General features: G+C 46.6%; 3 protein-coding genes across 9 annotated transcripts; 1 reads left to right on the forward strand and 2 right to left on the reverse strand.

The window, feature by feature from the left end:
* Window positions 1–6,593: 6,593 nt before the first annotated feature.
* Window positions 6,594–15,623, reverse strand: smarcc1b (SWI/SNF related BAF chromatin remodeling complex subunit C1b). 3 transcript variants are annotated; one of them, XM_086177635.1, is made up of 28 exons: window positions 15,416–15,623; window positions 14,897–15,016; window positions 14,314–14,399; window positions 14,141–14,222; window positions 13,959–14,051; window positions 13,731–13,800; window positions 13,590–13,659; window positions 13,431–13,506; window positions 13,197–13,322; window positions 11,646–11,728; window positions 11,452–11,558; window positions 11,310–11,369; window positions 10,790–10,818; window positions 10,597–10,712; window positions 10,080–10,151; window positions 9,891–10,004; window positions 9,667–9,820; window positions 9,469–9,579; window positions 9,323–9,382; window positions 8,971–9,229; window positions 8,782–8,853; window positions 8,650–8,696; window positions 8,471–8,564; window positions 8,255–8,394; window positions 7,755–7,889; window positions 7,493–7,625; window positions 6,982–7,068; window positions 6,594–6,907 (listed from the first exon to the last, which is right to left on the reverse strand). In XM_086177635.1, exons 1-28 carry the CDS (start codon window positions 15,590–15,592, stop codon window positions 6,840–6,842), a joined length of 2,841 nt encoding a protein of 946 aa, XP_086033761.1. In that variant the 5' UTR covers window positions 15,593–15,623; the 3' UTR covers window positions 6,594–6,839. The 3 variants fall into 3 exon arrangements, with proteins under 3 accessions (XP_086033761.1, XP_086033760.1, XP_086033762.1); XM_086177634.1 differs by having other exon boundaries at window positions 9,469–9,820; window positions 15,416–15,592; XM_086177636.1 differs by lacking the exon at window positions 15,416–15,623 and adding an exon at window positions 15,153–15,254 and having other exon boundaries at window positions 9,469–9,820.
* Window positions 15,498–19,918, forward strand: aste1b (asteroid structure-specific endonuclease 1b). Of its 5 annotated transcripts, XM_086177640.1 has the most exons (8): window positions 15,616–15,727; window positions 16,190–16,284; window positions 16,406–16,441; window positions 16,640–16,906; window positions 17,001–17,947; window positions 18,051–18,282; window positions 18,376–18,544; window positions 19,093–19,918. In XM_086177640.1, exons 1-8 carry the CDS (start codon window positions 15,717–15,719, stop codon window positions 19,382–19,384), a joined length of 2,049 nt encoding a protein of 682 aa, XP_086033766.1. In that variant the 5' UTR covers window positions 15,616–15,716; the 3' UTR covers window positions 19,385–19,918. The 5 variants fall into 5 exon arrangements, with proteins under 5 accessions (XP_086033765.1, XP_086033763.1, XP_086033767.1 ...); XM_086177639.1 differs by lacking the exon at window positions 15,616–15,727 and adding an exon at window positions 15,498–15,565 and having other exon boundaries at window positions 16,190–16,441; XM_086177637.1 differs by having other exon boundaries at window positions 15,610–15,727; window positions 16,190–16,441.
* Window positions 18,734–25,775, reverse strand: klhl7 (kelch-like family member 7). Its single transcript, XM_086177643.1, has 13 exons — window positions 25,165–25,775; window positions 24,919–25,021; window positions 24,497–24,590; window positions 24,005–24,129; window positions 23,680–23,855; window positions 22,751–22,925; window positions 22,224–22,366; window positions 21,868–22,108; window positions 21,566–21,767; window positions 21,046–21,143; window positions 20,776–20,959; window positions 19,950–20,149; window positions 18,734–19,247 (listed from the first exon to the last, which is right to left on the reverse strand). Exons 1-12 carry the CDS (start codon window positions 25,291–25,293, stop codon window positions 19,987–19,989), a joined length of 1,833 nt encoding a protein of 610 aa, XP_086033769.1. The 5' UTR covers window positions 25,294–25,775; the 3' UTR covers window positions 18,734–19,247; window positions 19,950–19,986.
* Between the last annotated feature and the right edge of the window lie 146 nt (window positions 25,776–25,921).

Here is a 25,921-nt window from a genome sequence, read left to right on the forward strand (position 1 = left end):
ATTCAGCTGCATCGTCTTCAGTGCTAACCCCAACTTCAGCAGGAAGTGATTGTGTTGAATTGTCACTCTGCTGTAGTCATATAATGGCGCTAGTCCTTGGTGTAAAAAGGCTCTGAATGACACATGTGAACAAGTTTCATATATGTTTAAAATTATTACATTACAAACTTTCTCACAGAAAATCCCAAATTATAGTTGTGTAACAGTGATGTCAAGTATCCTAAATGCTAATTTCAGAATTGTAACCGGTTTGTCACTAGAATATGACTGAGGATTCAGAATATATTCTCTTTATGAACATGTTTGTCATGGCACCTTCTTGTTGGAGGGAGCTGCAACGGTGACATTGAGGAGTTTTGTCCTCAGTTGGACACTGATGATTGGACTACACTGTGTGCACCATTATTAGGCAACTTGTATTTTTGAGGATTTGTTTTGTTATTGTACAACTACAGTGCTCTTGGTCAATCCAAAATGTTAGCATAAACCCTCAAACCTGAACATTGAAGTAGTAAAAGGGAAGTTTTGGCTTTCTTAATAGAATATGAATAGAATAGAATATGTACACCATTATGAAGCAACTATTAGTGTGCAGAGTTTTTTAGAGATGCAGAATATCCCCAGAGATGAGAGAGGTCTGAATAGGTGCAGGCAACAGAGGGGATGAAGAAGTGATAGGCAGATTTGGTATACAGGTTTGGAACGCAGCAGGACAGATGGTGGTAGACTTTGCAAAAAGGATGGAAATGGCTGTAGCGAACACTTTTTTCCAGAAAAGACAGGAACATAGGTTAATCTATTTCTGTTAAGTGGAGGTAGGAGCACGCAGGTAGACTGCATCTTGTACAGACGAGGGAACCTGAAAGAGATCAGTGACTGCAAAGTATTTGTAGGTGAGAGTGTGGCCAGACAGCATAGGATGGTGGTTTGTAGGATGACTGGTGACAAGGAAGATCAAGAGGACAAATGCAGAGCAGAAAACAAAGTGATGGAAGCTGAAAAGGGAGGAGTGTTGTATGGTTTTCAGGGAGGAGTTGAGGAAGGCTCTGGGTGGTCAGGGAGAGCTTCCAGATGATTGGACAACCACAGCTAATGTTACCAGGAGATAGGCAGGAGAGAACTTTGTGTATAATCTGAAAGGAAAGTAGATAAGGAGACTTGGTGGTGGAATGAGGAAGTGCAGGAGTATATACAGAGAAAGCAGTTAGCAAAGGAAGTGGGATACTGTGAAGACTGAAGAGAACAGACAGGAGTACAGGGAGATACAGTGTAAGGTAAAAATAGAGGTAGTAACGGCAAAACAAAGGGCGTAGGATGACTTGTATGCTCGGTTGGACAGTAAGGAGGGAGAGAATGATCTATAAAGGTTGGCGAAACAGAGTGATAAAGATGGAAAGGATGTACAACAGGTCCAGGTGATTAAGGATAGATGGAAATGTATTGACAGATGCTAGAGGAGTGATGGGAAGATGGAAAGAGTCTTTTGAGGAGCTGATGAATGAGGAAAAGGAAAGAGAGGCAAGGGTAGAAGAGGTGTTTATTGTAGACCACAAAGTAGCAGAGATTAGTAAAAGTGAAGTGAGGGAGGCATTGAAGAGGATGAAGAGTGGAAAGGCATATGGTCCAGATGATATACCTGTGGAGGTGTGGAAGTGTCTGGGAGAGGCAGCGGTAGAGTTTCTGACTAGATTATTCAACAGAATCTTAAAAAGTGAGAAGATGTCTGAAGAATGGAGATAAAGGGTGATGGTGCCCATTTTTAAGAATAAGGGGGACGTGCAGAATTGCAGCAACCATAGAGAGATAAAGTTGATGAGCCATACAATCAAGTTATGGGAAATAGTAGTGGAAACTAGACTGAGTGCAGAAGTCAGCATCTGCAAACAGTAGTATGGCTTCATGCCTAGAAAGAGTACTACAGATGCAGTATTTGCTTTGATAATGCTAATAGAGAAGTACAGAGAAGGCTAGAGGGAGCTGAATTGTGTTTTAGTAGACCTTGAAAAATACATATGACAGAGTGCCAAGAGAGGAACTCTGATATTGTATGTGGAAATCTGGAGTGGCAGAGAAGTATGTTAGACGGGTGTAGGACATGTATGCTTGCTGCAAGACAGTGGTGCAGTGTGCTGTAGGGGTAACAGAGAAGTTCAAGGTGGAGGTGGTACTCTATCAGGGATCAGCTCTGAGCCCCTTCTTGTTTGCAATGGTGATTGACAGGCTGACAGATAAGGTTAGAGAGGAATCTCCATGGACAATGAGGTTTGCTGATGACATTGTGATCTGTTGTGAGAGCAGAGAACAGGTTGAGGAAAATCTAGAGAGGTGGAGGTATGCGCTGGAAAGGAGAGGAATGAAAGTTAGTTGCAGCAAGACAGAGTATGTGCGTGTGATTAAGAGGAACTCCTGTGGAACGGTGAGGCTCCAGGGAGTGGAGATTGAGAAGTTGGAGGATTTCAGGTACTTGGGGTCACAGTCCAGAGCAACGGAGAGTGTGGAAAAGAGGTGAAGAGATGGATTCAAGCAGGTTGGAATGGGTGGAGAAAAGTGTCAGGGGTACCATGCGATAGAAGACTATCAGCCAGAATCAAAGGAAAGATGTACAAGACAGTGGTGAGACTAGCGATACAGTATGGCCTAGAAACAGTTACAATGACGAAAGGTTCTCTTCGGGGGTGGAAGAGTAGTGGAAACTAGACTGAGTGCAGAAGTCAGCATTTGTGAACAGTAGTATGGCTTCATGTCTAGAAAGAGTACTACAGATGCAGTATTTGCTTTGATAATGCTAGTAGAGAAGAGCAGAGAACGGGTTGAGGAAAATCTAGAAAGGTGGAGGTATATGCTGGAAAGGAGAGAAATGAAGGTCAGTCGCAGTGAGACAGAGTATATGTGTGTGAATAAGAACGGTGGAACGGTGAAGCTACAGGGATCGGATATCAAGAAGGAGAATTTCGGGTAGTTGGTGGAGAGTGTGGAAAAGAGGTGGAGAGATGGGTTCAAGCAGGCTGGAATGGATGGAGAAAGGTGTCAGAGGTACTATGCGATAGAAGACTATCAGCCAGAATGAAAGGAAAAGTGTACAAGACAGTGGTGAGACTAGCGATACAGTATGGCCTACAAACAGTTACAATGATGAAAAAACAGGAGTCAGAGCTAGAGGTTGCAGAGATGAAGATGCTAAGGTTCTCTTTGGGAGTGACCAGGATGGATAGGATCAGGAATGAGTCTATCAGAGGAACAGCACACGTTAGATGTTTTAGAGAGAAGGTCAGAAAAGCCAGACTGAGATGGCTCGGTCATGTACAGAGGAGGGATAGTGAATATATTGGTAGACGGATGCTGGAATTGGAGCTGCCAGGCAGGAGGTCTCGAGGAAGACCAAGGAGAAGATTTATGGACGTAGTGAGAGAGGATATGAAGGTAGTTGGTGTGAGACAGGAGGATACAGAGAATAGGGATAGGCGGAGAAGGCTGATTTGCTGTGGCAACCTCTGAAGGGAAAAGCCGAACAGAGAAGAAAAAGAAGTTTCAGAATTATTATGCAACTAAATGAAAAACAGATTTTCCCATCTCACTTGTTTATTTTCTCCTGTTAAAGTGAGAATAATAAACAAACTCAAAATGTACAAATAAACATTGCTGAAATTTCAAAGAAAAAAAAACCCTTAACCCTTCTTTTCGATGATAATCACAAGCCTTGCTTTAACGGAGTAAGTCTCTTTCTCGATCTGGTCAGATCAACTTTGTGTGGAGCCACAACCACAGCCTCTCAGACACTGTCCAGGGAGGTGTACTATTTACCTTCACTGAAAATTTCCTGCTTAAGAAGGGCCCAAAAGCTCTCAATAGGGTTTACGTCAGGTGAAGAAGGGGGGCATATCATTAGTTTTTCATCTTTAAGGCCTTTACTGGCCAGCCACATGGTGGAGTATTTTAATGCATGTGATAGTGTTATCTTGCATAAAAACCTTCTTGAAAGATGCAGTTTTTTTCCTGTACCACTGCTTGAAGAAAGTGTCTTCTAAAAATTGGCAGGTCTGAGTTGATTTTGAGTCAATTTTCAACCCAAAAAATGTCCTACTAGCTCATCTTTAATAATACTGCCCATACCAGTACCCCACCTCCACCTTACTGAGTTGAAGTAGACCTCTGTATCCGTCACTCATCCAACCACAGGCCCATCCATCTGGTCTGTCAAATTCACTCTCATCTCATCAGTCCACAAAACCTTTGAAAAATCTGTCTCCACATATTTTTTGGTCCATTCTTGACATTTCAACTTATGCGTCTTGACCAGAGGTCAGATTTCAACCTTTCTTACCCTGGCCATGTCTCTGAAAACTGAATACCTCGTACTTAACACTCCAGGTAGGTTGTAGTTGTGGAATATGGCAGCAATGGACAGTAACAGATTCCTGGTAGCGTCATGTTTGATTCTTCACAAATCTAATTTGCGTCTTTTCTCCTCCCCACGTTTCTTGCAACCCTGTTGATTATTTGCAGCAAAATGTTCGTTGGTTCTGTGATGAAGCCCCAATATCTTATGTAATTTAAGAATGTTGCATCCCTCTGAGGGACTTTATTCAATTCTTGACTTTTCAGAGTCAGTTATAATCTCTTTTTTGGCCCATTTTTTCTGAGAAGAGTCTGCCTAATAATTTACACACCTTGATATAGGGTGTTGATCTCCTTAAGCCACACCCTCACTCATTACACAAATACACATGACCTGATATACATTAATTTCAATAAGCACTTAAGTTTATAAAGCTTGGAGTTAGAAATTATGGATAAAATTATATGGTCAAAATACAAATGTCTAATAATTGTACAGAGTGTAATAATCCCAGAAGTCTTGGAGAGGCAAGGGTAGAAGAGGTGACTATTGTAGACCACAAAGTAGCACAAATTAGTAAAAGTGAAGTGAGGAAGGCATTAAAGAGGATGAAGAGTGGAAAGGCATATGGTTCTGATGATATACCTGTGGAGGTGTGGAAGTGTCTGGGAGAGGCAGCGGTAGATTTTCTGACTAGATTATTCAACAGGATCTTAGAGAGTGAGAAGATGCCTGAAGAATGGAGAAAAGAATGGTGTGCTGTAGGGGTAACAGAGAAGTTCAAGGTGGAGGTGGGACTCCATCAGGGATCAGCTCTGAGCCCCTTCTTGTTCGCAATGGTGATGGATAGGCTGATAGATGAGGTTAGACAGGAATCCCCATTGCCCATGATGTTTGCGGAAGACATTGTGATCTGTAGCGAGAGCAGACAACAGGTAGGGGAAAATCTAGAGAGGTGGAGGTATGCTCTGGAAAGGAGAGGAATGAAAGTTAGTCGCAGCAAGACAGAGTATATGTGTGTGAATTAGTGGAACTTGGGTGGAACGGTGAGGCTACAGGGAGTGGAGATCAAGAAGCTGGAGGATTTCAGGTACTTAGGGTCAACAGTCCAAAGCAGCGGAGAGTGTGGAAAAGAGGTGAAGAGACGAGTCCAAGCAGGTTGGAATGGGTGGAGAAAAGTGTCAGGGGTACTATGTGATAGAAGACTATCAGCCAGAATAAAAGGAAAGGTGTACAAGACAGTGGTGAGACCAGCGATGATGTATGGACTAGAAACTGTTATAATGACCAAAAGACACCAGGCAGAACTAGAAGTTGCAGAGATGAAGATGTTGAGGTTCTCTTTGGGAGTGACCAGGATGGATAGGAATAGGATAGGAATGAGTTTATCAGAGGAACAGCATATGTTAGATGTTTTGGAGAGAAGGTCAGAGAAGCCAGACTGAGATGGTTCGGTCATGTACAGAGGAGGGATAGAGAATCTATTGGTAGACGGATGCTGGAATTGGAGCTGCCAGGCAAGAGATCTCGAGGAAGACCAAAGAGAAGATTTATGGACGTAGTGAGAGGATATGAAGGTAGTTGGTGTGAGAGAGGAGGATACAGAGAATAGGATTAGATGGAGAAAGTTGACTCGCTGTGGCGACCCCTGACGGGAAAAGCCGAAAGAAGATTCTTGAAATGGGAAGAAAGATATGGGTAGAGGCATGCTGCCACTCACAAAACTGCCAGTAAGGTTATTTGAAGTATTCTTACTAACTGGAACAGAAATAAGTAATGTTCAGGCCTCAGAACACATTGATCAGGTGTCATTTGACCCACTTGTTTGGTACTGCATATCAGTTCTGACTGGTGGTGGAGTTTTTGTTGTGTTATGAAGCTGTAAATACATACTCCTCACAGCTAGAAGGTCCCTGGTTGAATTCCCACAGGGGGCCTTTCCTGTGTGGGATCTCGGTGTTCTCCCTGTGTCAGTGGATTCCTCCCACAGCCAAAGAACTAGCTGGAGGTTCATTGCAGACTAACTCCATTGCATCCCTCATTATGGCATCGGCGGAAAGTGCTCTATAAATATATATAGTATTAATTAAGTCAAAATCATGTGTAACTGATTTGGAAGGTATGAAAGAATGTCAGGTAAAATGAAAATGTATATTTGAATGTGTGTGACTGCTGGGGCTGGTGGAAAGACAGGGCCAAAAAAATACCAGACATGAACATCACAGGCAGACAGATGAATAATAAAACCGGTTCCATATTACAAAAAACAAAAACCAACCTTTTTAATTGATCAAATTCAATCAAGTGATTTCTCAACTCTGACCTCAGAACATTAATATTTAGACAGATTTGGGATGAACTGAGCTGTCAAGCCTCACCCACATCAGCTGTGCTCCTGTGCAGCATTCAGTCTATAAATGAGACTACCGTACACAGAAACTGAAGGTTTATGCTGTTCTTATTAAACACATTGCCACTTCACAGGTCCTTGTCTATGATCTGTTTAGCTTTGGCTTGACGCAAGAGGTCCGGGCTGAGCTGGTGCAGTACCATCAGGCTGTGAAGACGGGTCTGAGACAGAAGAGGAGAAAGTTTGTTTCCACTGTGATGATATGAACAGAGATCAAACTGGTGGAAATACTCACACATCCCGTTGGGAGCACCAGGCTGTCGAGGGGTCGCCGTTTGACTGTTTCCTCCAGCGGGAATCATCCGGTTTGTAACGGATGGACCTGAACAAGGGGACATTAGGAATGAACAAATGTGACTGGCTGAATCACAGAGTAGACTGAACTGATGACTGAGTGAATGTCCAAGAAAGTACATTAATCACCCTTTACAGTGCTCAGCCAAATCCAGTGGAATTTAATGAGACTAAGCTTCTCCACTGATTGACAGCCAGATGTCTTTAAAGAATATTTAATAAAATGCCAAAACAGGAGAGAGCTAATGTTAAAAAGTTTAATACTCCACATTGTGGAGATCGAACAGGATGGGCCGGAAGAAAACCTCTGATGGTTTGATCATGGACTGTAGAGACACTAACTAATTCAATTGGTCGAAAGGACCCTCAACATTTCAGCGTGAATCCCATCTATTGAGTTTTGACTCTGGCTGAGCTGCTGTTCTGTCCCCTGAATGTGTTTGTGTCCAGACCTGAATTCTGAATTGTGTATCCAGGCTGACCCTGCTGCTCCCTCTGCTGGCGAACTTTCATCTCTGCCTGCTTCAGCTGCTCTGTGTGAAAGGTCTGTCTCTCGGAAAGAAGCTGCTGCCGCTGCTGCTCTAACTGTGGGACACAGAACATTTCTTCTGGATACCGGTTTATAGTGAACAAAACCTCAATGGCAGGTCTTCATCAGTTAGTGTCTACAGATGGACTTAAAGCAGACAACAGAGCCCGTCCAAGTCCACTCACAGCCTCTTTCTCACGGTCCATAATGGTCTCCAGCTCTTCAAAGTGCCTCAGCTTGATCTCTAGTTTCTTCATCTGGGTCTCCACCAGCAAGGCCACCAGGGACTTGATCTTTCTCTCCTCCACAGCTGCCAAGTGCTGGGAATGGATGCAAAAAGTGAGAGAGTGGGGGCACTGTTAACAAGCAGGAACTGTAAGAGGGAATGAAAAATGTCAAAGATAACAAACAAGAAACAAGCAGAACAGGGGGTAACTCCAGTACGGCTATAACAGCTGACCTGGCAGCAAGGCAGGCCTATCGTTCTGGAAAAGCCCCCCAGCTCCTTACGCTCACTCATTTATTCTTTGGATGCAATGTTCTCCAAACATTTGCAATTGTAAAGCCCACAAAATGGCACCCATCTTGGTTGCTAGGAGATGTCTGACCACTTTAAGGGCCTCTTATCACAATGAATACTTGAGTCTGTGATTGGTCTGTTTTGAAGTCTGAGGGCGGGATTTACCTTGGCCTTTGTGGCGGCTGAGGCAAGCGCAGCCGCTGCTGCCGTGGCAACGCTACCCTCCACCAGGTCCTGCTCCAATGTGCCCCTCCCTTCTTCGCTTTCTGCCACTTGGTGCAAACAGTCGTCCTCATTGCCCCTTACTGGACAGAACAAAGTACTTCAAACAGTACTTCAAACAGACCGAGGTCAAAGATGCTACCTCCCATGGACACTCACCATCTCTGACTGCTGCAAGGAGGTTCTCTGAATTCTCTCTTTTGACTCGTTCTCCCTTGTCATTTGTCCCGCTGGGTTGAACCCGAACAGACACCTAAAACATGCCCAGACACACTCAGGGTAAGCAGGATGTTGGGCAGGTAGAATGAACCTGTAGAACAGTTCTGTAGGCGAATCACCTGATGGGAGCTGGGATTTGTTTCTGTTTTTGCAGCATCCACTGAGTCTTCAAGGCAGAAAAAAATGTGAGAGGAGGAGAATCTGAAGGAGACCACAGTAATCTGGAAGATGTGTATTTATTTAGATCTCACCTGTCTTTTCAAGCAGGGTGGAGGGTTCAAAAATCTTATCTACTGACTCCTCTTGTACTCGAGAAAACTCCTCTGGAGGCAATACAGTCACGACACACACATTTCCTTATTTGCACCTTTGGTTCATATGTTGACAGTCTAATTAATTCTGCTTTTTGTCCATATCAAATGTACACAACTCCCCCTCACCCAGTGCAGCCTTTGCTGCAGCCGACGCCACCCGAGGATCCACCACTGATGCCAAGAAGGCCACGGTGCTCATCACGGGGTTCTCCGATTGGCTGAAAGGCACAGGCTGGTATGCCAGCGGGCCGAGGGAAGCCGAAGAATCTTCCAAGTAGGGGTCTTCGATCGGCAGACGGAGGAAGTGAAGTATACATTCATCTTGCGTCCTGGAGCCCACATGCTCTGAGACCTTGTTCCAGTCATCTCTGTAAACCGCTAAGGCCTGATGGATGTCAGGTGAGGATTTGTTACATATCGCATCGCTCATACCATGGCTTCTTGTGAAGTTGAGCGGTCGAGCCAATACTTGTGTTACCTCCAACAATAGGAGTGTCTCCTGCTCAGTCCATTCCCTTCCAGCACTCGCTCCTTTAGTCTAAGACCAACGGCATTAGAAAACAATGACTACTTTTTCCAAACTCACATACAAGTATAGTGTCATATCTGCATGATTGCTGGCACCTTTGGGTGTTTTTTGGCGTAGATGTCTGTGCGTAACCCAAAATTCTGGCAGTCAGAGGGCTTCTCTCTGCCCTTATCTGGGAAATACAACATGTGCTGTGACGCAGACACCTGCAAGGGACAGTCAGGATAGCGAAGTATGAAAGAAAAACCTTCATCAAACTGTTGTGGTCTGCTGTGTGTGTGAGTGTGAGATACCTGCAGGGGCTTGTGTTGTAAGGGGGCCAGCCCCATGGCTGTGTCAGCCAGAACATTGAAGTGAGGGGTGGGTGGGGGTCCCATGGGGAGAGGCCTGCTCTCTGCATCCACCTGGTAGTTAATCAAACCCCACTGCTCCAGAAATGCATGAACCCTGAGCACAAAATAAATGGGCGTGTCAGCTAGAAATTGCTGACCCCCCCAACCCCAGCGGGAGGTCCTACCTCATGACTGCACAGACGTCTCCTGTCAGGTTTCGTCTGCAGGATGTTGAGCTGAGGTACTCTTGAGGGTTGAGCCTGTATGTGTCAATCATGAAATTTCGGTAGGCCAGGTAGCTGTTAAGTTAAGGACAGAGTTCACTGTTAGGCAGGTTCCAGCTGGCTGAAAGTCTAGATGTTAGTGAACCTTACATCTCTGGAGACTTCGACTTGTTCTTTCCATTGAAGAATTCAGGGAGAGCACGCTTTTCTATTGAGTGGATGCTGACAGAAACACACAAAACAAAATCAATCACGTTTGTTGTTATCAAATGGATATGGATAAAATAAAAATCAGAGTTTTCAGAAAGACAGAAGTTGAATAAAAAGGACGCGTATCTTCTTCCACGTAAGAGAGATGCTTAAGGAAGACTTTCGTGCACAGTTCGGCATCTGACTTGGCCTTCAGACACACTTCTAGCTTTCTGCTGCCCTTTTGTTAGCTACTTTTAGCTATTTTTTTTAGTTAATTTTTTTAATGGTAATTGTTAATTTTAGCTAATGTTAGATAATTTTATTTGCTACATTTGGAGCATTTTCCCGTTGATTTGTCAAAGACTGATTACCAGTTTATTCTTGGTATTTATCCTGCAAACTTCAGAAGAATCACATGTTTGAAGAAAGAAAAAATTGCATATTAGCAAAGAACCTTCACCGCAATGATTCTCACCCGTTGTTGCTGAACCAAGATGTGTAGCTTGGTATAATGATGTGATGCGTTTGTTCTGTGATGTTGTCGTCTCCCTCCAGCAGCCGGGGGACATCCCCCCGTCCGTCCTCATCTTCCTGTTTTAGAGGACCAAGTTACCATTTCTTCACCTTTCCATAAGAAAATTGTTTTATAAAAGGAAATGTATGTATACCCTTCCGGGGAAATCCTCCTCCTGCTCGTCTGGAAGAGACACAACAAGGATGAAAACTCAGGAGTGACAGAACACACACACAAAACCCAAACAAACATTAAAGGGGAACAAACATCCATCTTCGCCCCTAGATCCCAGTGGATTCAACTGTTTTCAGATATTAATAAAACAAGGGAAAGAGTAAAACAGCTGGTTTGCGATGGCCTCAATGACACTGGTGGAAGAAGATTATGAACATCAAGAATCAAAATGGTACATCTCCCTTTCTGAAAGTCTTTTTCACTCGTCAGCTGCTTAAACCATTCATCTAACACAGAATGCCTAAATGTGTTGTTTTTTTCATCTTCAGGACCCTAAAGCAGCAGAGAGAGACCCTCACCGCTCAGTGTAGAACTCAGCAAGGATAATTCTAAAGCAAAAAACTGCGAGCTCTGAATTCTGGTGCACTGAGATCAGATGAAAATGACATCAAATTTGGAAAAAAAAAACATCTATCATCCCCCCCACAAAAGTGTGTTACCAAGGTCAGCCATGGTCCCGCCTTTGACAGGGGTGTTCTCACTGTCCTTCTTCAGGTTGACTGGAATGAGAGACATTGTTATTGCTTCCAACGCTGGAAAGGGTCAAAACTTTGTTGAACAAATATTTTTGTCATTCTTTACCATTCTTGGGTAAAATGACCTCCTCCATGTTGGGGACAGGAGTCGGGTCCTCCATGTCTTTGGTCAGGTCCTCTTCTGGCTCCTCCTCTTGCTGTCCCCTTCGTCTCCTAGCACACACAGGCCATCACACAGTGAAGAGAACCCCCCCCCCCACACACACACACACACACATAGCGTGACTGAACAAAACGTACCCTTTTTTTCCCTTCTTCCTGCCATCAGAGGCCAGAGGAGATGGGGAGCGTTTCCTCTTTTTGAAAGGGGTGTTCTTTGAGTCCTGCAGCACAGGATAGGAGTAGATGAAATAAAAAGAAGTACATCTTACCCAAGGCAAACAGGTCCCAGTTGTGGGACCAGGCAAAGCGTGGCTCAGAAGACCCTCATAAAGAAGACAAATGAGACCTATTTTTCCCTTGCCCAGACGTGGTTCACTGGGGCTCCCCCTGGAGTCAGGCCCAGGGTTGGGGCTTGATGGTGAGCACCTTGTGGCTGGGCCTTCACACATGGGGCTCAGCCAGGGACAGCCGAAGGATCAACATGGGTCACTCTTCCCCTGGGGTCACGATACACAGAAGGGCCAAGGGGGTCGGGTGCAATGTGGGCCGGACGGTGGCCAGAGCAGGGGACCTTGGCAGTCCAATCCTCAGCTGCAGAAGTTGGCGCTTCGGACATGGAATGTCACCTCTCTGGCAGGAAGGAGCCCGAGCTGGTGATTCCTACTAGATATAGTCAGACTCACCTTGATGGGTCTGGAACCAGGCCGCTTGAGAGGGGCTGGACTCTTTTTTTACTCTGGAGTTGCCCCCAGTGGGAGGTGCTGGGCAGGTGTGGGCTGAACCCCTGATCTGAACCCAAATGGTGTTGTGTTATTGGACTTGTCCCGGATTGTCCATAAAAACAAAAACCCACCATGTTCAGGCATAAAGGTGTCCATTTGTGCACTTGACACGAACACACCTTAGGCCACAGTTCTTTGATTGATCGTGTGGTCCTGTTGTCGGACTTGTGGCTGCATGTCCTGGACACTCGGGTGAAGAGAGGAGTGGAGCTGTCAACTGATCACCACCTGGTGGTGAGCTGGCTCTTATGGTGGGAGGGGATGCCAGTCAGACCTGGCAGACCCAAACATAATGTGGGGGTCTGCTGGGAACGTCTGGCAGAAGGAGCTTCAACTCTGGCAGAACTACAACAACGTCCCGAAGGAGAATGAATGTGTTGGAGAATGGAGAATGAAGGTGGTTGACGCCTGTCGTGGCGGCAACCCTTGAATCTGCTGGTGAACCCCAGTGGTGAGGGATGCCGTCAAACTGCAGGGTCCTATTGGGCCTTTCTGGCCTGTGGGGCTCCGGAGGCAGCTGACAAGTACCAGCAAGCCAAGCAGCATGCAGCTTCGGTGGTTGCCAAGGCGGGAAGGAGTTCAGGGAGACCATGGAGAACGACTTCCAGTGGGTGTTGAGGAGATGATGGTCCACTATCTGGTGGCTCAAGAGAGGGAAGCAGTGCTCTGTCAACACTGTGTGCAATGGGAGTGGGGCTCAGCTGAGCTCAACTGGAGACATTATAGATCAGTGGCAGGGATACTTCCGAGAGCTACTCAACCCTGTTGAAACGCCTTCCAATGAGGAAGCACAACCGGGGGACTCTGGAGCTTGTCCACAGAGCCTTGTGAAAGTGGAGGGTAGAGTAAAGGTGAATTCATTGTTATCAACAATGCTCCCTTACAAATCCCCCAGCTTCCAACAGACCTTTTCATCTTGTAAGTGGATGCGCTGACGGAGGAGGACTGGTACATTCCTCTCGTCCACACAGTAATCCTCCTCATTCATCCATTCGTTGAAAATGTCCGTGTCCAGGATCCAGCCAGCGTGGACCTGGAATGCACATCCACCACATGACAGTGAAGTTTTTGGAGACCACTGGAGATGTGGTGGAAAACACACCAATCAGCAACCCATCGGCGACTGGAGATATCAGCTCACCCTCCAAGGTTTCTCTGGACATGGTGCATCCTCAACCTCTCCTCCTATTTCGCTTGATGGCAACCAGCTGTCATAACTATTTGAAGTAGAAAGACAGGTCAGGTATTCATTTTGAGAGCAAGAGGGTGACTGTCTATCCACATGCCTGTGCCGGTGTACCTGTCGGGATTCATACCCCAGTGGACCAGGACAACGTTCTGTTTTCGCATGACAGGACGCATCCATTCCTCTGAAAAAAAAGAGGTGAATAAAAAACCTGTCCATTTATGTTCCTCTCATTTTACAGGCAGCCCGACTGACCTTCTTCTGGAGGAGAAAGAGGACAATACACATGGTGAGTGGCGGTGGCGTGGTCCTCAGTGATAGTCCCCTGCAGGATGGACAAAATGGATGACAGTTCGATTCATATTTAGAGTCAGGTCATCTTTTAAATTAAAGCTATCTAATAATTAGCTAGACTGACAGCAGGCTTTCATTGTTGTCTCACTGAATCCTGTCTACTTATTGATCCCTCTTCAAGGACTTCACCTGGTGCTTGGTGATGATCCCAGTAATTCTGTTGGCCAGCTCCTGGTCCAGTGTTGGGTCCAGGTACACCACGGGCAGTGACATACAGTTGTGCTGTTGACAAACACAAGTCATGCACTTGTCGATTGCAGGGCTGCTTTTCAGCGGCACAACTGCTTCTCTGGGGCTACTGTTGATATCACCTGAATCAGAGCTCTTTCAATTGTTCCAAACATCTCAAGATTCCTTTCAGATCTGGATGGATTCTGCAAGTCAAACCTCCGCCTGTGAGCGCAGGAATGAAAACACCCTCTTTTAAAGACATGAAAGAGGACTTGAACATAGGCAGAGCCAAGACAGATGGTCTGCTGCTCACCAGCCCTGCTCAGCTTTGAACTTGTAAGCACTTCCAAGGATGTGACAGAGTCCACCTCCAGGCTGCAGGTCCAGAAAACACTGAATCTGCAGGAAAGTCATGGAAGTGAGTGGTTAGCATGTTTGGGTGGTTTAACACGCATCATTTTATTCTTTAACAATGTCCAAGGATGTGTGGTATGACAATATTACTGAGTATATTGACATTTGTTACTCTTTTCAGGTACTAATTTAATCCCCAAAGGATAACTTATCTCTATCTAGTGTTTCAGCAGTTCTCTGTTTTTCCTCATTGTATCACTAGTGCATTTTTATTTAGAATACAGATACTCCTGAACCTGACCAGCAGTAAACCTCAATTGATATTTTATAATTTAGACATCTTAAGTCAATACTTGAAATCTTTTTATCCATGCAATGTATGAAACTGTGATGTTACCTATCTTATAAGGCACGATTTCTTCGTAATTTATCCTAATTCCAGAAAAGTTACACACCGTACAAATTCGGAATTGCTTGCCAAAAACTTTCAATGTAACACAGAAGAATAGAATCTTCCATGGAAAAAAGACAAAGCGACTCACTGGCAGTTTGGTTCGGGCCGGACTGGTGGCTTGTCTGCCAAAGGCGTCTTCCTGAAACTGGAGGAGCTGCAGGGTGACTGCAGCCAGGACCTGGCATGATGGGGCGTCCACCAGCACATGCTGCACATGAGAGCAGCATGAGCAACACACACACACACACACACACACACAGACACACACAGACACACACAGACACACACAGACACACACACACACACACACACACACACACACACACACACACACAGAGAGTTACCCGCCCGGTCACTACTGTTAAGACAGTCATTTCAACACTTCTCTCCGGTGCGATTGACAGGAGGGCCACCTGCACCGACAGTACCGACAGCACTTCCTGACAGTCGCTCCAAGTGGCCCTTGCCCCCTTCGCTTTCCCCGCAGTGCATAAATACCGTCGGTGTGATGCGAGCTACGGTCGCGGGGAGATGTTTATGTACTCTCCGAGTCTCCACAACTGCAGGAAGGGGGAGGCTAGCTGGTCGGCTAGCTACAACTAGCTACCTTTTTGTGGTGCTTCCCGATCCACTGGCGCACCGCCTCCAGCTGTGCTAAAGTATCGGGACTCTCCCAGAACCGGGCTGATGGACCACTGTCCTTTCTCCGGTGCGCGGCAGTCCCCGGACTGGTCAGGCTGGTCTCGGGAAGATCAAGGTTGGTTCCCCCGGGCATCGCGGCCATAATAAGCCGAAACAATCCCCCAAGCCGGACAACAAAACTGGCTAGCGCGCCAGCTAGCTTTGAGTTCTCAGAATCTCTCGCGAGATACAACGCGATTACCGCAGTCCAAGACGGGAGGCTTGACATGTTTACAGTGTAAGTGCCATGCGCTTTTTACCCAGAGCTTTTCAGTGTCGTGTTTTCCTTTATTTTATGCAATTATGTTAATATCGATTACATCTCAAAAGACAACTTTACAATCGAATAAAATGTGGGGACTTTAATTAGAAGTATGAGAAAATGGCCGCACTAGACACCAACTGAGGAACGGTGGCCCTGGCTTGTAATGAATAATTGTAAGTACCTGCTCACCATTCAGTTAAATGGGTTTAACTAACACGGTCAAGTAACCAGTAAGTTGGTTTTGTTGTGCCACTGTGGGTGCAGATTCCCAGAAAGCGTGAGACGGACGTCCAAAGGGCCACCACCCGACTTCCGGTGTCCCTTTGACTTCCGTAACATTCTGTACTGGGAAGCGAAATCAGCTGACGAGAGCTTATTTCACAGAAACCACTGCAAGCACAGTCCCTTTCCCTAAATGTTGCTCCTATGCTGCAGGGCCCTGAGATCTCATGGGTGTCCGGGGTCTGACCACGTATGTGCAGGGACACAGACACTTCTTTCGGGATGTGAAGTTCAGAGACAGCCGACTGGTGATTGACGGCAGCAGCCTTTTCTTCTGTCTGTACTTCACCCAAGGCTTGGACCAGCAACGTGGTGGGGAGTATGAGGGGTTTGCGTCCCTTCTCACCACATTCTTGTCTGCCCTTGCAGCTTGCAACATTCAGCCTTATGTGGTTTTAGATGGAGGTGAGGACATCTCAGAGTTCAAGTCCACTCTGACCTTTGTCTGACATCGTCTGCCTCACTTCAGCGTTTATCAAGACGCCATTAGCTTTACTGTATCAATCTCGAGTGCCCTTCAGTTTGGTAGATACCTTCTATCAGATGATAGATAGGGAAAAAGAAATCCCATGGATGATCTCCTTTGTTTTGTCTTTAATTAAGGGGTGGACCCCAGTGACAAGAAGTTTACCACTTTGCGGCAGCGTCTGCAGTCGGCGATAATAGAAGCGGACAAAATCTCTCGGGGCAAAAATGGCTCTGTTCTCCCGATCCTTGCAAGAGATGTCTTCATCCAGGTCCTCCTCCAGAAGGGCGTTCCTCTGGTGCAGTGTCCAGCTGAGGCAGACTGGGAGATCGCATGTTTGGCCCACCAGTGGAACTGCCCTGTCCTGACCAACGACAGCGACTTTTATATCTTTGACCTACCAGGTGTGGGCGCTAACCAGAGAATCTTCTCAGTCAGTGATACCATCTCAAGTGATTTTGAAGATAATTTTTTTTCTTTTTAATGTATTTATCCTAGGTGGTTATCTGCCCCTGAATTTTTTCAGCTGGACCAATCTGAATGGCGGAGCCTCTCAGCAGTACATCTCCGCTCGCTGTTATACCACAACATCTTTGTGCCGCTATTTCGGGGGTTTGAACTGCGACTTACTTCCTCTTGGTGCTGTTCTGCTCGGTAATGATTACGGCACCCCAAGAGATACCGAAACCCTTCTTTCCCTGTTAGATATGAGACGGTTAGGGAGAGGTGGTGGCCGGGCTAAAAGCAGAGCGCCTGCTTTCCGCATTGAGGGCCTGCTTCATTGGCTGTCCACTTTTTCTAGTTCAGCGGAGGCCCTCGCAGAAGTGAGCAGACTAATGGGGGAAGGCAGTAGAAGCAAGAAAGGACAGCTCAGTTCGCAGCTGTGGGCAAGTATGCAGGAGTATCATATCAGCCCCCAGAGCTCCCTGGCCTTATGGTTCTCTGGAGGTAAGGACATTCCAAGAGACACCTTTCTGCTCCAACATCTCCCAAAGTATTTGTCGCTGGCTGCGGCGCAAGGCCTTGTAGCTCCCTTGGTACTGGATGTTTTGGTAATGCGTAGGGTTTCGCTCATCCCACAGGTAGAGAACAGCAGGCTACCCAGCAGCCACTGTAGCGCGAAAGCTATTCGCCAGGTTATTTATGGGCTACTGCTGCAGAAAGGCAGTGCTAACATGTTTGAAGTGGGGGGTGGAAAGAGCCGGAATGCAGTCCAGCAGAGTAAAAGGCTAGGTGGAGGAGAAAGGGGGTGTGTAGGCATTTTATCCCCACATCAACACTTAGATGTAGGATTTGGCAGTGAACAAGCAGCAGCTGTGCAGATGCCAGGCCCTAGTTGCCCTCTACGTGTGGAGGAGTTGGATCGTCGTGATCTCAACTTGATGAGAAACCAAGTGGAGCCCCATCTGTCTTGCCCCCATCTTTGTCTGGATACTCTTGAGCAGGTGCACATCATCATCACTACCATACCAGTTTTTCAAGGTTTAACCTTTGAAAGATAATGTTTCGTGTTACTCTGTTCCAACCATGCACCTTGATATTACCTAGGCTCCCATGGCAGTTCGTCTTGGTGTCCTGTCAGGGGTCCTGGGGGTGAAGGAGTCTGCTGTGAGTACTGTTCCACCCCACTGGAGGTTGGCTGTCATGGTGACAACCTTCTGGCTGCGGGAGGCCCGGCCCAAGCCCTCAGAGCACCAGGTCCAAGCCCTGGTTCTAGGCATGGTATATGGAGAGCTCTCCTGGACCAACCAGCATGGAGCGACCCCCCACTCGCATTTTGGTTAGCATCTTTCATTCTGTTCTGTTCTTTGTAGCAACAATCCTTAAACACCAGCTTGGTATACCACTAACCCTAGGCTTACTCGATCTCTAGAACAGCAAACGTTAGTGGGGCTGGATCGTTTCCGAGTGAGAGCTGGGGAGAGGAGAGGCCTGGACTTGATGGCGGCTCACAGCTTCAGTCAGTGGCAAGCCTGCTTCTGGAGCGGCCTCTGTCTGAATCAGTTGCTGCTACGCCCAGCTCCTGAACCCCACCTGCCTTAGTAAGTAATGCAGCTAACCAGTATTTTCAGCTGCTTATTTCTGCAATTTTAAAGGAATTGAAAAAAGACCTCCAATGCTCTGATAGGACTGCACCTTCAAATCAGTTCATTTGTTTGAAGAACTTAACTGTACACAGAGACAGGTCATTTGTTTACATATATATAAAAAAAAAAAGAGAAACACTTGGCTATGCTCTCCCTCAGGAATGATCACAATTTATATCAACACAATCAATACAACTTTTTGATAGATCTCTTAGGTGTCGTCATGCACCTTAAACAAAACTCTGACACCTAAATGAATAAATCTTTCAATAAGATCTGTAATAATTGACTAGTCGACTGTAAGCGTGGCCTTGTTTTTCGCCTGTTTTGACCAGTCTCATGGAATAAAACACTAAAACGAATAAACTTGACAGTTTTTGTTTGTGTGGCTGAAGAAAGCTAAAAGGTTGCGGTTTAGCATTATCATGTTTTGTATGATCTACTTCAGTTAAAACCCTGCATGAATCCTTGGGTTTCCTTCTTGTGCATCCTTGTTCCTGCAGCACCTTCAGTGGAACTTTGGTCCATGGCCTCCTCAAATGTCTGAAAGCAGGCCAAGCTGCAGAATCCATGCTGTCTGGGGGTGACACCTTCTCCAAACATCTCTACAGTGTCCTCCTGGACACTGTGAAGAGCTGCAGCTCCAGACCTTGGGGGCCTTCGTCAGCAGAGGGGAAGAGGAGAGGTAAAGGACAGAGGAGGGGAAGAGGGAGAACAAGAGGGGGTGAGGAGAGAGGGACAGAGGAGGTAAATAACAAATTTGCTCTTCTTATGAGTGAGGGTGAGGCAAATTAACTTGAGTAAAATTGCCATTTAAGGGATGCTTGGTGAAGACTGTCTCTACTTTTGCCTTAATGACCATATTGCACTATCAACGTACAAACTGCTTATTGTGTTGACGTTGCTGTTGTCAGTCAGATCCTGCAGCCTCCTCGCTGTTTTCTCTGTCTCGCTGCTCAACAGATCCACCAGTCCCAATGACTCTTGCACGGCTTTGCCACATTTTAACAATTAACAGAGAAATGGCAGCTATTGTCATCTTCATATCACTCATATTTCATCTCAGATACTTTGATGCTGTCAGTTATAGACTCAGCTTTTAGAAAAAAATTATCCATTAAAGTCAGGCCATCCTTTTTCAGTGATCACTAGTGAGGATTTAACCGCTGTACGAGACAGTGGTGAACATCCTTCCTGCTGCATCCGCATGAAATTAACGTGTTGGTGTTAAAATATATAACTGCCACAGACTAAACAACTCGTACAAAGCAGTAAATTCTTCTTAAAATAACACAATAAAAGCAATTCAGTTTGGCCAGTGATGCTGGCCAGACGGGGGGGGGGGGGGGGGGGGGGGAACCTTTTCCGTGTTCCTTCTCTTTTGTCTTCACGGTATCCTATGAGGACGATGGTGTGGAGGCACAGGAGGAGGAAACAGGCACAGTGTGCGTCTGAGAGTCTATGAGATCCATGTCCTCGTCTTCATTGACTCCACAGGTGTCCACCACGCAGATTAGACAGCTGATGACAGGAAATGCTCGCACCTTGCTGCTCACCCACCTGAGCACACAGAGCCAAAGCCGTAAACAATTGAGCCTGGGTTTCGGCCAACCCAACTTATGCATTACATACAACAATTTCTAATGAGGGCTCTATCAAAGGAGCCCCACTGAACGCCACAGGAGGTCTTTCCTACCTGAGGCTATCACTTTTTAATTCCTCTTCGTTCAGCCGAAGGGAATATCTTACCAATCTTTGTACTTTTTAAGACCTTAAAACACTTTATAGCCTTGACTTTGACACTTTATAGTTTTATTTGTATTTCTTTTTCTCACTCCTTCCTACTATTATTTATTATTATGTTTTACTTGAAACTCTGGCACAAGAATTTCCTTCGGCATAAATAAAGTTGTTCTTATTCTTCTTATTATTCTTATCATGTTGCATCAACATTTGCTTCCGAATGTTCTGGGTATCCTGCGCTATGACTGGTTGGAAAACGGAAATCACCCTTGACCGAATTAACAATCCAGCATGGTGATCCACCAGCTGGAGTGCACGCACAAAGGGTAGCAAAGCCTTTCAGCCTCCAGTGGGGTTCCAGAAGAAAAAGGATTAAGATGCCAGAAGCTAGAGGTGGGTGAGAAACGCTCAGGTGGTCTGAGTGATTCAGCAGCCGTGCAAACCTGTCTGAGTCCGTGTGGTACTCCAGGACGTGTCCCAGTCGTCCCACCCCTTGGAATCCTGCCAGCACATAGATGATGTCAGCGACGGCCGCGCATTTCACTGTCACACCCCGCCATGGCATCGGTGAGGCTGTGCGCCACTCGTTGTTGGCTATGTCATAGTACTCCACTGAGTCCAGCCCACCTGTGAAAACACAAGGGACAACTTTTTGTTTCTCCTGGACTCTTCATATCAGTTGCTTTTACACTGACATGCGACTCTACAATTACCCAATGCCCCCTGCCCCCCGACAGCATAGATCCTGTTGTTGACCACCACCAGGCCGTGGTTCTTCCTGGCCTCTCTCATCCCACAAAGCTCCCTCCATCTGAGGACACAAAGGCAGAGACACTGGGTAGCCGATCTGCTGGAATTTGAAATGTCTGATGCAATGTTGTGCTAATAATGAATGCGTTGTACGTTATCAACCAATAACTTCGTCAGCTGGCCATATCTGTTAATTTGGTTCAAAAGAAAGCAAATGTGGGGTATGAGAGGAGAAAAAAAAGTTCAAGTTTAGCTTTCCCTCAGATCAAACTGTTGGCCTGGGTTGTATGAGCTCAAAAACCTGGGTGTAAAACTCAGCAGCTTATAGATAAGCATTGACTGAAGAACAGTAGTCAGTAACCCTTTATACATCTGAGGTGATTACGGCTCAAAGGTCCCTGTCTATGTTGAAGCCTTTCTCTCAGTCAGACCCATGGTGATGGAGATATTCATGTCAGTGTCAGTGCCCAGCCTGTGACTCACTGCTGGGTGTTGGGGTCGTACACCTCACAATTGTTGAGGACACGGCCAGAGACGTTGTTACCGACGGTTCCTCCACACACATAGATGAGCCCGTTGGCCTCCACCGAGCCGTGGCTGCAACGCGCCAACAGCATGCTGGTCTTCACCTGCCAGGACTCAGTCCTGGTGTCATAGCACTCAAACAGGTCGAGAGCTGAGCTCCCTGCAGACGATCATACAGTCAGGTTTCCACTCCTTTTCCCTCCTGAAAATGCCATTCTGACAACATCAAGTCCTTTGGAGACAGGACTGCTTGTCCTCACCCACTTCCGACCCTCCCGATGTGTAGATCTTGCCTTGGGCGCCGCAGGCAGCCAGGCTGTCCCGGGGCGTTGGCGGACCCAGCTTGGAGTACCAGCTGTCCTTCAGGACATTGTAACAATCCATCCGCTTGATTGGGAAGAGCTGGGAGCCGCCCAGGATGTAGACTACATTGTCCCAGAAGACAGCTGTGGCGTCCCGACGCTTCTCAAAGGGGCAGCGAATATCTGTCCAGCTGGAGTCCTGCACAGAAACAGCTAGATGCTCTCATGCTCTACATCAGTTTCTACAAAAGTTAGCAGAACCAAACCAAGTCCAAGACACACTTGGACAAGACACACGTCAGCAGAGCTGCTACCTTTGGGTTGAAGTACCGACAGGAGTGTGGCTGGGAGCCTCCGAACAAAGCAATCCTATAATCATGCTTCTTGCGTCGGGGTCGGCTGCTCTCCCCGAGGTCCTCCCGGTCCTCCAGGGACAGCAGGTGATAGCGCATCCCACCTGGGACAGACAGACCTTACTTGTAAACACCCAGAAGGTCTGTGTGCCTTTGAACTAATTTCCAAGGACATTTTACACAATCTACACATTGCCAACATTTGCCAACAGTCTAGATGTTGGAGACATGTCAGATGTTTCGCTGTTCCTATTTCTCGAGCAAAAATCTTTCATTCTTTCACAGCTTCCCATCTCTACTTATTTGATAGAGTCCCAGCTCATTTCTTGCTAACTGACAGCCATTAATCCACTGTTTGAGGTGAAGAATAAGCATCTTCACCATGCACATCACATGGAAATATTTAAGAAACACACGTCACCTGTTATTCTCACACAGTCGGGTCTTGAGATCTGTGTGTCTTAACATAGTGTATTTACAGAACATACCAATGACCATCTTGAGGCACTGTGGGTTGTCCTGGATGAGGGGCTCGGCCTGCACCGTCTTGGACAGGAAGGTTTTGGAGACGAGGGGGAAGCGAACACACCCCAGCACTTCCACCATGTGCTGCTGTCTGTTGCATACGTCATACTTTAGCCAGCACATTGCTGCGTCATAGATCTGCATGGAGATCCAACAAAGACAATTCATGAATCTGACAATTTCCACTTTAGTGATGCTCCTGACCGACTAAACTTGCAGCTGTCAGGAGAATGCTACTAAAAAGTAGGGCCAAACAGTGACCGTGAACTTTTCAGTTCAACTGATCAGCTGGCTCCTTGTATTTCCTTGTGGCAGATAAAACTGATTCAGCTATGACCAGACGCCCAGTACAAAATCAGTCTTCGTACAGCATTGGATTTCAGCAGCAAATCCTGCTCGTCTAATTTCCTGTGAAATCAGCAACATGTCTGACTGGTTGACCAATCAGTTTTATCTGTCCGAGCAGGCTCACCATGACCAATGCTGCTTTGTTTCATCATCATCAGGGGGAAATTAGTGCAATGTTTCTTTGGTCCAAATGTTTTTAATTGTTTGCAAAGACTAAGTGCTCTCCTTTGAGTTCACTGACAGCAGGACCTCCTAAGCAGGAGGTCAGGACTACCAAGGCAGACCTCTGCCTGGAAGCACTGTGATTTCTTCCCCCAAATCACCAGGAGATGCAATAAACAATCACAGTTCGAGTGGACATAGAAGAGGGGCTGAACTACGGGCAAACTGGCAAGACCTTCCCTGATTTGATTTCAGGAAATCAGCTAGGATACATCAAAAAGTACGACATGAGGCTTCTGCACCACTCGGTGGTAAAGAGTTCTACCCGAGGCTCCATAGCCATACAGCTGCTCAATAAAGAGATTACTTCACAGGCGCATACCTGGGCCTCTGCTCGGACTGTCAGTTTGTCCTGGTGTAGGAGACGTGTGAGCTGAGAGACGTCCAGCTGAAGGAACTCGTCCAGCTTGTAGACCTCGGTGAAGTGGAGCTGAAAAAAGTCTTCAGCGGCAGCCTTCAGCTCAGGGCAGTCCATGCACTCCGCCAGGGATGAGATGCCTGCAGGAGGGCAGAGCGTCTGCTTAAGAATGTGTGATCCTACATCTGCAGGTGGAACATCAGGGGAGGCAGCAGGCCATTGTCTGGTTGACCTCTACCGCTGCTGACGGCTCTAGCAGAGGTTCAGAGAGGCTGTGTTTGTGTCTCACCCAGGCAGTTTGTGGCATCGATCTGTCCTTTGAGGAACTCCACACACATTTTCTTCACTGGCTCGATCTGGTACTGGTTGGCTGCATCCAGCAGCGACTGGACATTACTGCTGTTCACTGAAATTCTGAAACACCCACACACACACATGTTTACTTTTAATGTTAATTCTGATATTGTTCAAGTGCAGTAACACCAGAAAGGGAAAAAAGGTCCTGCATGTCACACAAGACATGGAAGCAGTGACTGAACATTACTGTTGTTCACTGAAATCCTGACACACACACACACACACACAATTTTAATGTTAATTCTGACGTTGCACTAGTGCAGTAAAACCAGAGTGGAAAAAAGGTCCTGGATGTCATATACAACACAGGAGTGTCTAATGTCCTTTGTGTCGCAAGAGCAAACTCCTTGTATGTGTTAACAACCTGGACCGTCAGAGCCCGCCCTGGTTCTTGGAGGGCAGACAGAGGTGTAGTCCTCCTCACCGGGCTGTGTAGATAAATTCAATCAGCAGCTCAACGATCTCTGGCTCGGCGCTCCGGAGCTCCACCTCATGGGACATGGACTCCATCATGCTGGCTGGAAGGGAAACATCTCAATGTTGGTGGGTCATCTAACAGGTCAGGGTTTGTTTCTGTCAGAGCCACAGGCAGAAGATGGCCTTTGGGGCTGTCTCAAGTCTGTTTAGAGAACATCCCATTGTCCGGGGGTTCAGCACTACCCGTAATTCAAAAAGAATTAGAAATATGTTTGTCAATTACTTCTACAAACATTAGATTCCAGATCTTCCAGAACAGCTGGAGTCACTCTTACTAGTGTCTGGTTTCTCCAAAGCTTCACCAGGCATTAAACTCTGGATTTTAAACAGAAGCCTGGTAAGAGTCAGTACTGGTCCTCCAGCACTTACTGGTGAACATGAGGCTGAAGAAGTGGCTGGCGGCCGCCAGGACCACTCTGTGGGCTGGGAAGTGCTTGCCCTGGACCACCAGGATCACGTCACACAGGGTACCCTGCAGAAAATGCACGTTAACAACACACACACACACACACACACACACACAGGGCCACTTTTTGGCTCGGTATGTGTTTCCCTTTGACCACAGGGTGCCCTGCGGAAAACAGGTGAACACAGAACAAAGGTGCCTGGCCTCACCTGCTTCCTCAGGTTGTTCATCCCCGCCATGATGCCAGACAGCTGCCGGTACTCGTCCTTGGAGGCGCACTTTCTCTCGCTCTTCTTCTTGGAGCCGGACGGCTTCTCCGGAGACGCTAGTCCCGTCATGCCGACCCGATGAACGCTCCCGGGACCACACCGGGACGGTCGCAGCGGCGTGAGGAAAGCCGCTGGTTGGACACCAGGCGGCGGGGGAGATGGGAGAGGTTCTGCTGGCAGGATGGAACCTCCGGGCAGGTGATGAACTCGGACCCCGTGGCGGATGATGCGCTGGGATCTGCTCTCTCACGCTGGGATCCACACGGCTGAGTGGATCATTGCTACCATCTAACGGTGTGGAGGACACACGTCCTCTCCATGACCTAGGCTGAAAATGCTTCGGATTCGATTCAGGGAAATCACTTTGAGCATCATTTCATGTTGTTTTCACCAATTTCCACGGCCTCTGCGCGCAGTATTACCTTTATTTCTAAGTTTAAAAAATAGAACATATGAGCTCATGGCTGCATCCAGGAAACTGCAAAAACTACATGCATCCTGCAACAAATAATATAGATAGGGTAAGAAATAAAGACTTAAAAGTCACAAGCAGGGTGCTGCTTCAAAACACCAAACGAAAAAAACGGATTTATTATTTTGCATGCGTTGTGATATTCTTTTCCTTGTATGAATAAATTCATATTCTGTGTTCAGTCGTATCTGCTATCACAACCAGAAAAGATGGGGCTTGAATTAG

Source organism: Fistularia commersonii, chromosome 30 (assembly GCF_037954325.1).
Source record: "Fistularia commersonii isolate RoL2024-O1a breed Wild chromosome 30, RoL_Fcom_v1.0, whole genome shotgun sequence".
Classification (NCBI taxonomy): domain Eukaryota; kingdom Metazoa; phylum Chordata; class Actinopteri; order Syngnathiformes; family Fistulariidae; genus Fistularia; species Fistularia commersonii.

What these genes read in the sequence shown, in the direction of transcription:
- smarcc1b (XM_086177634.1), bottom strand. Translation starts at nt 15,592, where the DNA reads ATGGCCGCGATGCCCGGGGGAACCAACCTTGATCTTCCCGAGACCAGC. An exon ending in TCTTTCTCCTCCAGAAGAAG is followed by an intron (nt 13,660 to 13,730) that starts GTCAGTCGGGCT and finishes CTTTTTTTTCAG; the next exon opens with AGGAATGGATGCGTCCTGTC. An exon ending in AGGAAGAAGGGAAAAAAAGG is followed by an intron (nt 11,559 to 11,645) that starts GTACGTTTTGTT and finishes TGTGTGTGCTAG; the next exon opens with GAGACGAAGGGGACAGCAAG.
- aste1b (XM_086177639.1), top strand. Translation starts at nt 16,204, where the DNA reads ATGGGTGTCCGGGGTCTGACCACGTATGTGCAGGGACACAGACACTTC. An exon ending in TTATGTGGTTTTAGATGGAG is followed by an intron (nt 16,442 to 16,639) that starts GTGAGGACATCT and finishes TCTTTAATTAAG; the next exon opens with GGGTGGACCCCAGTGACAAG. An exon ending in TTATATCTTTGACCTACCAG is followed by an intron (nt 16,907 to 17,000) that starts GTGTGGGCGCTA and finishes TATTTATCCTAG; the next exon opens with GTGGTTATCTGCCCCTGAAT.
- klhl7 (XM_086177643.1), bottom strand. Translation starts at nt 25,293, where the DNA reads ATGACGGGACTAGCGTCTCCGGAGAAGCCGTCCGGCTCCAAGAAGAAG. An exon ending in CAGTCCGAGCAGAGGCCCAG is followed by an intron (nt 22,926 to 23,679) that starts GTATGCGCCTGT and finishes ATCTCCATGCAG; the next exon opens with ATCTATGACGCAGCAATGTG. An exon ending in GTCGGTACTTCAACCCAAAG is followed by an intron (nt 22,109 to 22,223) that starts GTAGCAGCTCTG and finishes GTTTCTGTGCAG; the next exon opens with GACTCCAGCTGGACAGATAT.